This window comes from Peromyscus californicus, unplaced genomic scaffold (genome assembly GCF_007827085.1).
Source record: "Peromyscus californicus insignis strain IS unplaced genomic scaffold, ASM782708v3 Scaffold_8__1_contigs__length_139910024, whole genome shotgun sequence".
Taxonomy (NCBI): Eukaryota; Metazoa; Chordata; class Mammalia; order Rodentia; family Cricetidae; genus Peromyscus; species Peromyscus californicus.
The window spans coordinates 7,777,918-7,792,100 of record NW_026294606.1 but is presented as its reverse complement, the minus strand read 5'-3'; the positions used below and the strand labels follow the sequence as shown (position 1 = coordinate 7,792,100).

At 44.8% G+C, this 14,183-nt stretch overlaps 1 protein-coding gene across 1 annotated transcript; it reads right to left on the bottom strand.

Annotated features, from left to right (window-relative positions):
- Positions 1-2,968: 2,968 nt before the first annotated feature.
- On the bottom strand, positions 2,969-13,818 carry Lect2 (leukocyte cell derived chemotaxin 2). Its single transcript, XM_052728847.1, has 4 exons — positions 13,773-13,818; positions 11,751-11,847; positions 9,979-10,124; positions 2,969-4,341 (listed from the first exon to the last, which is right to left on the bottom strand). The coding sequence occupies exons 1-4, from the start codon at positions 13,816-13,818 to the stop codon at positions 4,175-4,177; spliced, it is 456 nt and encodes a 151-aa protein (XP_052584807.1). The 3' UTR covers positions 2,969-4,174.
- Positions 13,819-14,183: the final 365 nt, after the last annotated feature.

Here is a 14,183-nt window from a genome sequence, read left to right as displayed (position 1 = left end):
AGCCTGTGGCCTCACTTGCTGTTGCCTCGGTGAGATAACGCTGTGCACACCTGCATAGGAGGCTGGCAGAGTGCCAGTGGTGTGCACACCTGGATAGGAAGGTAACCAAGTGCCAGTGGTGTGCACACCTGGATAGGAAGGTAACCAAGGGCCAGTGGTGTGCACACCTGGATAGGAAGGTAGCCAAGTGCCAGTGGTGTGCACACCTGGATAGGAAGGTAACCAAGGGCCAGTGGTGTGCACAACTGGATAGGAAGGTAACCGAGTGCCAGTGGTGTGCACACCTGGATAGGAAGGTAACCGAGTGCCAGTGGTGTGCACACCTGGATAGGAAGGTAACCGAGTGCCAGTGGTGTGCACACCTGCATAGGAGGCTGGCAGAGTGCCAGTGGTGTGCACAGCTGGATAGGAAGGTGACAGAGTGCCAGTGGTGTGCCCAACTGGATAGGAAGGTGACAGAGTGCCAGTGGTGTGCACAGCTGGATAGGAAGGTGACCGAGTGCCAGTGGTGTGCACAGATGGATAGGAAGGTGACCGAGTGCCAGTGGTGTGCACAGCTGGATAGGAAGGTGACAGAGTGCCAGTGGTGTGCACAGCTGGATAGGAAGGTGACAGAGTGCCAGTGGTGTGAACAGCTGGATAGGAAGATGACAGAGTGCCAATGGTGTGCACAGCTGGATAGGAAGGTGACCGAGTGCCAGTGGTGTGCACAGCTGGATAGGAAGGTGACCGAGTGCCAGTGGTGTGCACAGCTGGATAGGAAGGTGACCGAGTGCCAGTGGTGTTTGCCCTCGAAGCTAAGGCAGCAGACCAGAGGGATTAGAGAAGAGCCACCAAGGGATGGTTCTCCCTCCAGCCTGGCCGCACCACAAAAGGAAGACTGGCGTCTCTGAGAAGTGTGACATGTTCTGGTCTAAGTAGGGCTTTTCGGTGGCTCCCGTGGGAACCTCGTGAACCAGACACCACAGTAGTGAATCACAGTGATCTACGTTTATTAATTCGTGTCCTAGTGAATCACAGTGATCTACGTTTATTAATTCGTGTCCTAGTGAATCACAGTGATCTACGTTTATTAATTCGTGTCCTAGTGAATCACAGTGATCTACGTTTATTAATTCGTGTCCTAGTGAATCACAGTGATCTACGTTTATTAATTCGTGTCCTAGTGAATCACAGTGATCTACGTTTATTAATTCGTGTCCATCCCTCTGGTTGGTAACCTCCTGGGTTAGTGAAAGGAAGGGCAAAACATTGTAAAGACAGCTGGGAACAATACAAGAAGGTGCTGGGCCTGCAAGCGTCTCCGTGTCCTTTCAGAGCCTGTGAATTCTGCTCTACCTGGGATCGGAGGACCCGGCTAGATGAGTGCATTTCTTAGAGATGGATCATAAACTTTAGCTTTGAAAGCATTTTAGTCCTATTTGCATGCCTGTTCGTGTTAAAATATTTGTGTTTGTTGGAGGATTCTGGGAACTTTGAGATAATTTTGTGGGCAGAAGCAAATGGAGAGAGTGGAGAGAAGGGTCCTTCCCCATGTCAAACAGAAGAAACAAACGAACAACTGGATTGTCCCTTTTTTTCCTTTTCCTTCCTGTGATCCTTGCAGGCTTCCTTTGCTATTTGCAGAGTCGGGGGACGGGTCAGGAGGGTGGGCAGACAGTGAGTGCATCTGCATTGCTCTTGTCCCCCAAGTGTGATCAGTGCCCTCTTAAAAGGGCACTGTACGAGTTCACCCTTCTGTGGACCTAACCTCTTCAATTGGCTGCTGACCTTGCTGTTCCATTACATTTATTTTCTACAACTAACTAAAAGCATTTTCAAAATAAAAATCCTTTTATTCATATTAAATCACAGTTATAAAACGTGGCAATGTCTGGCCCCACATTTTTAATAACTTTTATGAAGAAAAGCAAGTTTCTTAGTATTCTTTTTTGTCATTTGAACCTTAAATCAGAACCTACGAGCAGCTCTGATGTAGTCCACTAGAGGGCGCAGTATTCTAGTTCTTCCTAAGAAAGATGTTCTTTGTCTGGAGTTTGCATTTCTGTAAAATGTGCATGGCAGGCAGAAGGTAGTGCTCCTGCGCTGCTCTGTGGACGTACAATCAGCTTGGCTTTGAAAGCGCTAGCCATGTTTTACCTCCTAAGCACCAGTCCAGAGTGCTGATTATGTGGAGCAAACTTCATTGGTCAGCTAATTCAGGTCCTTTTCAGTGGCCTTTAAGCCCCTTCCTTCTGTGTCTTCTGCAGGAGTGCGCTGCTTAGCTATTGAAAGCAAATGCAATCCACTGGAACAATACAAAGTTGGTGGACACCAGTGAGTGTTACAGAAGCTCATCAAATTGAACAGTGATTCATATATTTGTAAATCAAAATTAATTTTGTGGGAGATTGGTTTGAGACCTGGTTTCTCTGTGTAGCTTTGGTGCCTGTCCTAGAACTCGCTCTGTAGACCAGGCTGGCCTCAAACTCACAGAGATCCACCTGGCTCTGCCTCCCGAGTGCTGGGATTAAAGGCGTGCGCCATGACATCCCGGGAAAACTTTAATTTCAGTGTACTAGTCCTTCATAGGTATTGTGATGTGCTGGATGATGATAGGAGCCTGCATATAAAAAGTGCTGACTACAACGTGGGTCCTTAAATGTCTGAGAAACATCACTAACTCTTCTAGGACACATCAAATACACGTATGTCCAGTTGCCTCTGTGACATACTATTCATTCACAAGAAGTACTCATGTGTCACCCTTGGCTGCACAACTGTACCACTGCAGTGACTTAAATGTGTGTGGCTCTGCTCTCCCTAACGCTGGGGTAATTACGCCATTATTTCCTTCCCTCCCCCCCCCCCCCACCTCTCTCTCTCTTAATTTTATCACCTATATGTGTTCTTGGAAATTTTGTTACTTTATTTCTTTTGACTTTGGAAGAAGAGCATCCCACTTTAAGTGAATTTTTCACCTTTCTTTTTTTTTTTTTTTTTTTTTTTTGGTTTTTCGAGACAGGGTTTCTCTGTGTAGCTTTGCGCCTTTCCTGGGACTCACTTGGTAGCCCAGGCTGGCCTCGAACTCACAGAGATCCACCTGGCTCTGCCTCCCGAGTGCTGGGATTAAAGGCGTGCGCCACCACCGCCCGGCTTCACCTTTCTTAAATACTGTTTATTTCTATCATTTGTGTATATTATTATATTCAACTGAGCTTCATTTATTATGACTTCTGTATAATATTTGTCTCTGTAATTATGACCTGGTCTTTAAAATCTGTCAGTGTTAATGGGCATTTGGATTGTTTCTGGTTTTACTATGACAAGTAGTGTTGTCATGAACATTATTATGCATAGGAATACAAATGGAGTCATTTCCCCAGTAATAAAAGTCAAGTAATTGTCTTTTCCTTTACCATACCTATAAATGAGGAGTCTGTTTTCTCCTAGTACTTCTTGTCAGCAGCATTAAGAAAGAATGACGTGTAATAAGTTGGGTAATTGTATATAGAATGATGTATGGCATTGCTGGATGAGGCTGCCTGACCTAGTTCCTAAGCACTTCAGTTAAGAGTAGTTCTCTTTCTCACCCTCATCCTTCCTGTATGCATGCAGCCGCACTGAGATCTAGAATATGCCTTTTTCTAGAGGATGCCACCATTCACCTCCTAGGAGACCCGTTACTCTCGTGAAGCATGAAAGAGTGCGGCTAGAAAGACCAGCAAACCTTAACCCTGTGAATAGCTGTCCCTCCATCTGGCCTGACAAAGGTAAGGGTGTTGCTGAGAATTCATCACCTCCTTGTAAAAGAAGCCTCCGTTCTGTCAGCTGGCATTTATTATAGTCACATGCCAAGCCTTGACAGCAGCTCTTCATTTCTGTCATTCTTCTGTCATAGAAGGACCTTTGAGCTCTTTGTCACTTTCAGGCAGAGAAATGGCTAGTTCAGAGGTCTCAGAAATACAGTCTGGATATGTTGGAATTCATTTGTTTATTTCAGTCATCAGGACTTAAACATCTAAAAAAAAACAACACCCTGACCCTCTAGATGGCAGAAAGATCAGAGTGACAATGAGTGGGCATCAGAATGTGGGTTCTGCATCGATTGTGTTTCTGTTAGAATACACAGTTCTTCGGGAGCGGATCTTTCCCCTTCCATTCTGAACAGGATGTGGCTGCTCTTTATCTTCACCTACAGGTATGCAGTGGGATCACTGGAGTCACAGTTTTCAATGTGTACATGCGACTGTATGCCAGGGTAAACTTTTTGCAAGGGCAGCAGGGTGCCCAGTTTCTCGCCCTTTTTGATAGAACCTTTATACTTAATTGGCTTAATGTAGAAAATTTTGACACAGAAACCTAAAAGAAAATGAAGATATTATTTAGACGTCTGCAGGTTTAAATCAGAAATTGAAAGCACAGGGCTGGGGAGATAAGTTAGGTGAGAAAGTGCTTGTCTTGCAGGCATATGGACCTGGGTTTTATTCCTATAACCCATGAAAAAAGCTGAGAATTGTGGCGTGTTCTTGTCATCTCTGGCCTGGGGAGGTGGAAACCAATGTATTCCCGGCTCCCTGGCCAGCCAGCCTAGCCTACTGGCCAAGCATTGGGTCAATGAGATACCTTGATCCAGAAGGCAAAGTAGATGATACCTGAGGAATGATACCTGAAGATGACTTTGCCCTTTACACACACACACACACACACACACACACACACACACACACACACACACACACTCATGCATATACATGCGAAATGTGTACACACACATTTAAAATATGAGAACAGTAGTGGAGTTATTTTTGTGACACCTCCAAGGTAGTCCGCCATGTCAGGCTGAAGCTGAGTTTTGCCTTCCCAGCCACGCCGTCAGAAACTCACTGAAGTGAATGATGAATTTGAACTTTGTACTTTCTCTGAGAAGCTCATGGCCACAGAAGTGGCTTCTGATGCTCTGGGTGAAGAGTGGAAGGGTTAAGTGGTCCAAGTCTGTGGCGGGAATGGCAAACAAGGTTTTCCCGTGAAGCAAGAGGTCTTGACCCACAGCAGAGTACACCTGCTGTTGTATAAGGGACATACTTGTTACAATCAAGGAGAGCTGCAGAGGAAGTGCCAGGCTGCTCAGGGATGCATTGTGGATGTCATTCTGGGCGTTTTCAACTTGGTCATTGCAAAAAAGGAGAGATGGATCTCCGTGGACTGACAGATACTATTGTGCCTCAGTGGTTGGAGCCCACAAAAGCTAGCCTAATCTGGAAACTTTTCAATCTCTTTAGAAAAGATGGTGTTCACCAATATGCTGTCAGAAGGTCCTTAACAAAGAAGGTAGGAAACCCAGAACCAAAGCTCCCAAGATTCAGGGACTTGCTACCCCACATGTCCTGCGTGTCCTGCAACACAAATGCCAATGCATTGCTAAAGAAACAGCCCACCAAGGCAAGGAGGAGGCTGCAGAAAGTGCTAAGCTTAGGGCCAAGAGAACGGGCGAAGCCTAGGGAGAGCGCCAGGAACAGATTGCCGAGAGACGTAGGCTGTCCTTGCTGCGAGTGTCCGCTGCTAAGTCCAGGCAAACGTGAGCCTTTAAGAGTGACGAGTAATGATCAGACAGGGTGGGGCTGCGGGGTGGGGAAAGGCAGAAGTGGACAAAAAACCAGAGAGAAACAGAACTGAACAAACTCAGGAAGACAGAATCCTATTTCAAAGCAAGATGATGGAGAATAGATTCAAATAAAAATCTAATAAAGCGTTGGAGAATAGTAGCAGAAAAGCATTAGACAGTAGAAAACCGACCCAGAATATTGTTATGTCCAAGACATATATAGTCTAACAAAACTACTAGTCCTAAAAAAGAAAAATGGAAACAAACAAAGGATACTTTTCTAAATATTTGTGTAAATATGTATATATATTTAGAAAATATAGATATATGTGTATATATACTTATGTATACATCTATCCTAAAGATAATTCCAAGTAGAGACATAGTATAATGTAATAATTATAAAATAGGATAGTGTTGGGATCAAATATGAGTGATCTATAAGTGTGAACAGGCTTGTCTTCTTACAACTTTTCCCTGATGGCACAAATAAACCCGTTTTGTACTGCATAGAACACCACCAGTGATTGAAAAGGCCAAAGATAAAGACCTAGACAAAGATTTGCCAAGGAGATAGAGGCAGCAGAAAGCAAGGATCCTGTTACCAGAGGCCAGAATGCAATCCAAACACGTTGAAACATACAGAATAATGTTTGGCACTAACGGCCCATTCCCGAGGAAGAGGTGACCCCACCACTGTCCATGCTCTAACTGACAGAGCAGCTGCTAAAGGGGAAACTTGACCATGTTCCTCTCAGTGCAGACAGAGAAAGTGAAGATTGGGGTGGAAAGTAAAGCTATGGAATTGTACTGTCCAGTGTAGTAACTGTAACCCAACAAGGCAAGCGGTTAACATGTAGCTAGTGTGAATTGTACTGTCCAGTATAGTAACTGTAACCCAACAAGGCAAGCGGTTAACATGTAGCTAGTGTGAATTGTACTGTCCAGTATAGTAACTGTAACCCAACAAGGCAAGCGGTTAACATGTAGCTAGTGTGAATTGTACTGTCCAGTATAGTAACTGTAACCCAACAAGGCAAGCGGTTAACATGTAGCTAGTGTGAATTTAGATTTGCTTCATGATCAATACACAATACATTTTAAGCAACCAGCATAAAATGAAAAATATTTCAGTAGTATTTTATTTTGTTGGCTTGTTTGGCTTTTTGAAACACAGTCTTCCATGTAACTATGGCAGGTCTTCTAAATGCTAGAGTTGTGGCCCAGCTGGCAATTGCTTGAGACAGAGTCTCACTCTGGAGCCGAGGCTGACCTGGAGCTCGTGTAGTTCTCGTGCCTCAGCCTCCCGAGTGCTGAGATCACACGTGTGGACTACCACACTCAGCTATGTGGATTTAATCATATTTAAAATACTGTTTTGGAGACACTGGGTTGAATAAAATATTAAAATCGGTTTTATGTTTATTTTCCTTCAGTGAGGCTGCTAGAAATATACAATTCCATATTCAACTTGTATTATGTTTCTGTTAAATCCTGCTTCTGCAGAAGGTCTAAGAAAACTCATACGGTACCCTTAGACACTAAACAAAGGATGGCAGAAGATGTGGGAGGCTTCTGTACAAAAACTAATAGGACAAGTATTAAAACGGAGCTCTAAATCAGAGGACACAATGGTTCATTGAAGGACTTTTGGCTTAAAGACACCATTACACCATTACACCATTACACACACACACACACCCCAAAACCCCAGTAGGATTTATAGAAACTGGCATCTGACTATGCAATTTATTTGAAAAAAATAACAGTATAATGAAACCAAAAGAAGTGCAGTCCCTGTGTAGTGTCTTGCACAAGCCCATTGGAGACTGACTGCAGATCAGAATATGAGGGCGACATAGTAAAGTCTGTCTTCAGTGGTGGCAGATGTGTCTTAACAGGTCTAAAGAAATTAAATGAATTACTGAATTTTACCACATGAAAATAATTTCTGTCTGTTAAAAGACACTGGTAAGGAAATGGCACCCTGGAGAGTGGAGAAAGTGTGTACATGTGCACATCTGGCAGAGGACACCCATCAAGAAATGTAAAAAGCTCCTGTGTATCAGTGAGGGGACAATCTAGTAGGAATTTGGCAAAGTATTTAGATAAACACATTACAAAAGATTGTTATCCATGTTGTCAAAATATCTGTAACGGTGCCAATGTCTTTAGCTATCAGGGAAAGCAAATTCAACCCACAGTGATAGGCTCAACGCACAGGCCAGGCAGCAGGAAGCATGGAGCATGTGTGGAGTATCTGGAACTCTCCGGCTCTTAGCAAGGGTACAAATCACAACAGCCTTTGGAGAACTGCATGGCAGCATCTCCTGAAGCTGAAAATACACAGTCAGGTGCCGAGTGTGCTGACCACATTGCAATCTGGAACCAAGGAAGTAGCCCTGGGTAGGCTGGATGTACTGGGACCATGTGAAGATGAACTCTAGTACACAGACACACTGATCAGCTGACTCAGTAATCCCCTAGTCTGAATGGAAGAAGGATTTGTGTTGGCTCACTGGTGGACTGGCAGAGAATGGACCCCATAGGCTCATATATTTGAATTCTTGGTCCCCAGTTGGAACTGTTTAGGAAGGGTTAGGAGGTGTGGCCTTTTTGGAAGAGATGGCAGTGGGGGGTGGGCTTTTTCAAAGGCCCACTCCATTCCCAGTTAGCATCTCTCTCTCTCTCTCTCTCTCTCTCTCTCTCTCTCTCTCTCTCTCTCTCTCTCTGTTTTGTGGTTGTTGTCTCAGTGTGTGTGTGTGTGTATGTGTGTGTGTGTGTGTGTGTGTGTGTGTGTGTGTGTGTGTGTGTGTGTGTCTCACTGGCCTGGAGCTCACCCAATATGCTAAGTCCCAGGGATCCACTGCCTCGACCTCCCCAATGCTGGGGTTCAAAGGGTACACTACCACGTTGGGTTTTGCCATGGATCCTGGAGATGGCACTCGGGCCTCATGCTTGTGAGGCAAGCGTTTTACAGAAGAGACTCTCTCCCCAGCCCTGATCTTGTACCTTTTAGTGAGTATGTATGTTTATTTCTGTGGTAGTGTGATGGTTGATCTTTGCTGTCAGTCTGACTGGACTTAGAGTCATTAGAAGACACTCAGTTGGAGGATTTCCACAGAGGTTCAACCAAGGAGGAAAGCCCCATGCTAGCCCAGTGGCACTGTGGGCTAGGGGCCCGGGCTGAAGAAAGGGCTGGAAGCGAGGAGGAAGCCTGATGAGCATCAGCATTCATCTCAGCTTCCTGAGTGCAGACCCAGTGCGAGCAGCTGCCCTGTGCTCCCAGCGCCATGGTTTTTCTGCCCTGACAGCTGTGTGTTTTGTCACAGTAGTGGGGAAGTAATAAGGGGGAGAGGCTCTGGGGACAACTCATCACCAAGGCTTTGAGGGACCCCAAGTCTTTGAGGAGCTATTTCTTGGCTGCTTTCGGTAGCTTAAGTGGCAGCAGAAACCGGTGTCATTAAACTACCTCTGAAGTGGTATTTCATAGCCAAAGCCAAGATCTCTAGGACCACCTAACAGGTAATGAGGTGGAAGCAGCAAGCAGATTCATCCAAACCTTCACGATCCTGTGACCCTAGGAAGGAATAGATGGTAGCCTACTGAAGCCTTCCTGGGTCTCCTCACCTCCACACATGTGCCCATGCACAAAAGTAAGTAAGTAAATACATGTGAAAAATTGAAGGAAGAGAAAGGTGGGGTGGCACCTGAGGAAGACACCCCAGGTTGCCCTGTGACCCCCACATGCACTCGTGTGCATACACTCATACGCACTTGCACATAGGAACTTGCAAACATATAAACACACTTAAAAAGAGTACACGTGAGGCTGGGTGTACAGCTCAGTGATAGAGCCAGCATGCACACTGCTTCCATCCTCAGCACCACAGACAGGCACCAGAAAATCCCTAGCAGCATTTTCCCAACCACCTAAAACTAGGCATTACTCTAGTGTCCATTTAAAGGAGGAGAGATAAATAGTGGAGTGTGTACCTAAAGCAATGGAGAGGAGCCTTGGGGAATTTTACCCTTGGCTCCCTAGTCCACTTCCATTATCGGAAATGCCTTCTCTTTGTTAATAAGCTTTATTTCTTCATTTCTAAACGAAAAGAATGAGCATGTCTATAAAACATGGGTGAATTTCACAGCGGTGATGATAACTCAAGAGGCCTCACAAGAAACAGTGCAGACTGCTTAATTCCACTTATCCTTCAAACCGGCCAAACTATTGTGTGGTGATGGGTTAGTAACTGTCCTTCTGAGAAGAGGGGTGCAGAACCAGCACAGGGGGTCTCTGGGAGGTTGGTCATGGCACAGAACCAGCACAGGGGGTCTCTGGGAGGTTGGTCACGGCACAGCGCCAGCACAGTGTCCCAGATCTACACTCTTACCTCTTCCAGACAGTCGCAGGCCGTTATTGATGGCGTTTTTGCTTCTGTAGGGTTTCTCCTGGCCCACTATTGTCCCAGTGAATGGTGCATACACAACAGATCCATCTGAGCAGAGGACATCCACACCTGGGTGATGCCTGGGACTTCTAGAATATAAAGAAGAGCCCCAGACTGAGGGGCTGCCTCAGGGAAATTTATTGCCAGGATTTTGTTCATAGTGCACAGATCCTAGCCTTGGGCATCCAAACTTGAAACAACCAGAAAACATTGCAGGGCCAGGGATATTTTGTTCTGTTTAGCCCAATTTTAACCTCTCTGCCCATGAGTACTAATGGCCGTATTGTAAAAATTAAATAATTTAAAATCATATTTGCTTCACAAGCCTTAAATATTGTAATAATATGGTATTTAAAAAATGAGTCAGGGTGTATAAATATATGTTATAGCTGTCTGACTCTTGGTCCCTTCAAGGCCTTTTATTTTTCAATGTTGGGAATCAAACCCAGGGCCTCATGGGTACTAGGCAAGTGCTGTACTACTGAATACCACTACACACCCACTCCTCTCAAAACCAGCTAAAAAGAGTTACTGTTTTAGGGAACCTATTGTATAAATAGCATATGTTCCCCAGGTCTTGTTTTTTTCTCATAGTAGAAGCAGTTATACACTTCATTTGGTGTAAAGACTGCCTTAACACAGTGAGGGGCACCTCCCAGGCTCGTCAGACTGCAGGAAACACAAAACCGTTCCATAGAGCGAGGCGTCTAGAAGTTGTCTCTCTGACCCAGCAATTCTGGCTTCCACTGCCTTCACTGCCTGTCCCTACCCAGCTTCCTCCCTTCTAGTGGGCACTACTGAACAATCAGATGCACAAGGATGGGACTCTTAGGATTGTGTATAAGGCAACATTGATCAAGTTCCATGGCTAGAGTCGAGAAGTCAGTCCAACATACAAATGTTTGAGTGTGCACTCATTCTGAGGTCATTCTTACGGCTTGCCATCTCTCAGTTCTGTCTTGAGTATTTGCATGTCTTTGTAAGTCTATCATGCAAGAGCCTCACTGTGATTAGGGTGGAGGTCAGTGACACCGTTTAGGTATATGGCTGCTTTGTCCACAGCGTGCATGATATTAGAACCTCGGGACTATGACCCTCATCTAGAGGGGGTCAAGAGGTCCTTGCCTGTTCAGGGTCAGCCTCTAATGTTAAAATTCCAGAACCTTGGTCAGTAACAGCATGGCCTACGCAAAAAGAATCCAAAAGGCTGAATTCAAGTGTAGCCATCTCTAGCTCTGCCGGATGATCGATCAGTTCAAATTCCTTATGTATAAAATGCAGCAGAATAGTTTGGCTCTTTTTACGCTGGGAAGCCAGATGAGGTGAGACAGCGTGTAGAGAAGTCGAGGAGGAGCATTTTGATTCCTTTCCCTTTCGCTCGTTCCCTGCTGTCTCCAGTACAGACCCCATCCTTGAAGCAAAATCTTACAAGTTGCTTCAGATATAGTCATTGTTGAACACACATATCACTGGGTTCCAGTCTGTCAGAGGGAGGTCACTGTGAGCCCTCTAGGAAACACAGGACAAAGACAATACGAAAAGAGGAGAGGAGTCGGGCGGCAGTGGCACACGCCTTTAATCCCAGCACTCAGGAAGCAGAGCCAGGCGGATCTCTGTGAGTTCGAGACCAGCCTGGTCTACAGAGTGAGATCCAGGACAGGCACCAAGACTACACAGAGAAACCCTGTCTCGAAAAACCAGAAAAAGAAAGGTACCTTTGAGCAGAATACTGTCCACAGCCGTAACTGTCGCATGTCCGGATCTCATTGGCAGATTTGCTGGCACATATGTTAGCCCATGGTCCTGCCAGGGCTGCAGAGGAGAAATGTGAGAGCTATGGGCATCTCCAGCCTGTGTCTCCCTTGTATGTCTACTCCCCACTCCTTTTGGGAGTTTATAGGTAAGTCTTTCCTATGGACAACTGACTCAGACATAAAACTTAGCCCCCTTGCTATATTATTCTGTCTGTGGCACATAAAGTACTTATTTATAAGCACTAAACTCCTTATCTCACTGATTCAAATCATTCATGAATACATGGTATAAATTGTGCTTTCCGCCGGGCGGTGGTGGCGCACGCCTTTAATCCCAGCACTCGGGAGGCAGAGCCAGGCGGATCTCTGTGAGTTCGAGGCCAGCCTGGTCTCCAAAGCGAGTTCCAGGAAAGGCGCAAAGCTACACAGAGAAACCCTGTCTCGAAAAAAACCAAAAAAAAAAAAAAATAATAATTGTGCTTTCCAATTTTCCTGTGCTTGTTACCAGACCTGGAAACCACTATGGCTAAGCAAAAGTAAATAGCATAGCTTTAAAGAAAACAACCTTAGGAGCTATATGGTAACTTTGCTTTATAGTCAGGTCTAAGAATTGCACCCCAGCAAATGTCTGACTCACAGGCAAAGCATACTCTGCACTTGTGAACTTCACGCAGCATGGACTAAATTTCATATTTGCAGACACAGGAGTGGGGATTTGAGAAGTAATCTAAAGTGTTACACTACAGTTAGCCTAAAGTCAGGTCAGAAGAAGGCTGGGAAGGGAGTAAAGATGATTATATTAAGGTTATGAAGAGTAAACATGGCGAGAGGCAGCTGTCTCTCTCAGCGTATTTTGTACAAACTTTAAGTGCAGCCTACACCGTTAATATTGTAAGTAATATCAATTGAATTGAATTAAATTCCCCGATTCTTGATGTTCATATTCATAGAAGTTCAGTTAACAATTTTAGCCTCTCACTTTAAAGCAAAAACAAGAGCCTGCTAATTTGATAGTTGGTTTTATTTAGAGACATTTTACTCTTCACTAATATATATGCTGTGAAGAAAAGCTATAGAATATGGCCATTAAGTATATTCTTTACTGTAACTTAAACTGTGAGTCTCAAAAGCCTTCTACTGTGGATCCAAGCTTCAAATGAATCCTCGAGCACCTCTAACAGCATGGCTCTGGAACCAGCATCTATCCTGGACAACTGAGGCATCTAGTGGACATTTTATTATTAATCTGTTTGTTTTTCTTGCCTACCATGAGCATCAATGGGACTTTCCCTTCATCCCAATCCAGTCTTGCATCAGGAATTTCCCACATCCAATTCATCCAACTCTTACTTGAGATTTTTATCTTCTAGGCTTTTTGTGGGGAGGGGGTGGGGGTGTTAACTGATTAAATTCCAGTCCAAGCCAGTGAACACCTTTACCCCCAGCACTTGGGAGGCAAAGTCCAGCCTGGACATCTGGTTGACCTGCGTCCAGGAGAAAGAAGAGAGGCAGCTAGCATGCTCACCCTGGAGTATTGGTCTACTCCACTTCTTAAAGAAGGAGAAATGGGGGGAAAAAAACACCGAGGGGAGAGACTGAGAACCCCCTTGCTCTCCCCATGCAAGCAAATCTGTGTGGGTTCAAGGCCAGCCTGATCTACAGTGTGAGTTCCAGGAGAGCCAAGGCTACACAGAGAAATGCTGTCTTAAAAGCCAAATAAATAAATAAATTCCAGGCCAGGATTGGAAGGCTTGTCCAAAAGTCTTCCTACACCATGTTTACATTTCCCTCACTAAAGAATAAGAACATCAAGAAGAGATGGTGGAGACATTCCCACGGCCCTACACCGTTTTCTCACCTACAGCAATTTTAATTTTATGTTGCAAATTTGTTATCATTGACTTTTAAGTCTACCCCTAAGATCAGGATTAAATCAGTTTTTTTTTAATTAACCAGGATTCTAACAATGTGCTTTCAACTTACCAGTGGAAATCAAAGCAGCTGAAATGAGGACTGCTGTGGAAAACATCTGGATTTTGCTTCCTGTCTCTTCCTCTAATTAGAATTGCTCCACACATACAGCATTCAAGTTTGACTTAATATTCTCTGCTAAGTTAGCTTTAGAATCCTGTATTCCTCCTAGATTTAGTATGAGACACGGAAAACAAAATGAGGCAAGTTAAACTGTAACATGCCGTGGAGACCTCTGTAAAAGCCTTTGATCTGGGGAAGCAGCCAGTGTTATCAGGAATCCTGACTACATATTAACAGAAATGACAGTGCTGGATGCAGACTGTTGTCCTTTGCCTGGGGCTGGAGGGAGTATGTACGTGTGGACGGTGGTACAGTTATTTACTGTCTGCTGAAGACCTTTCTTTCCGTGGATAATGCTTG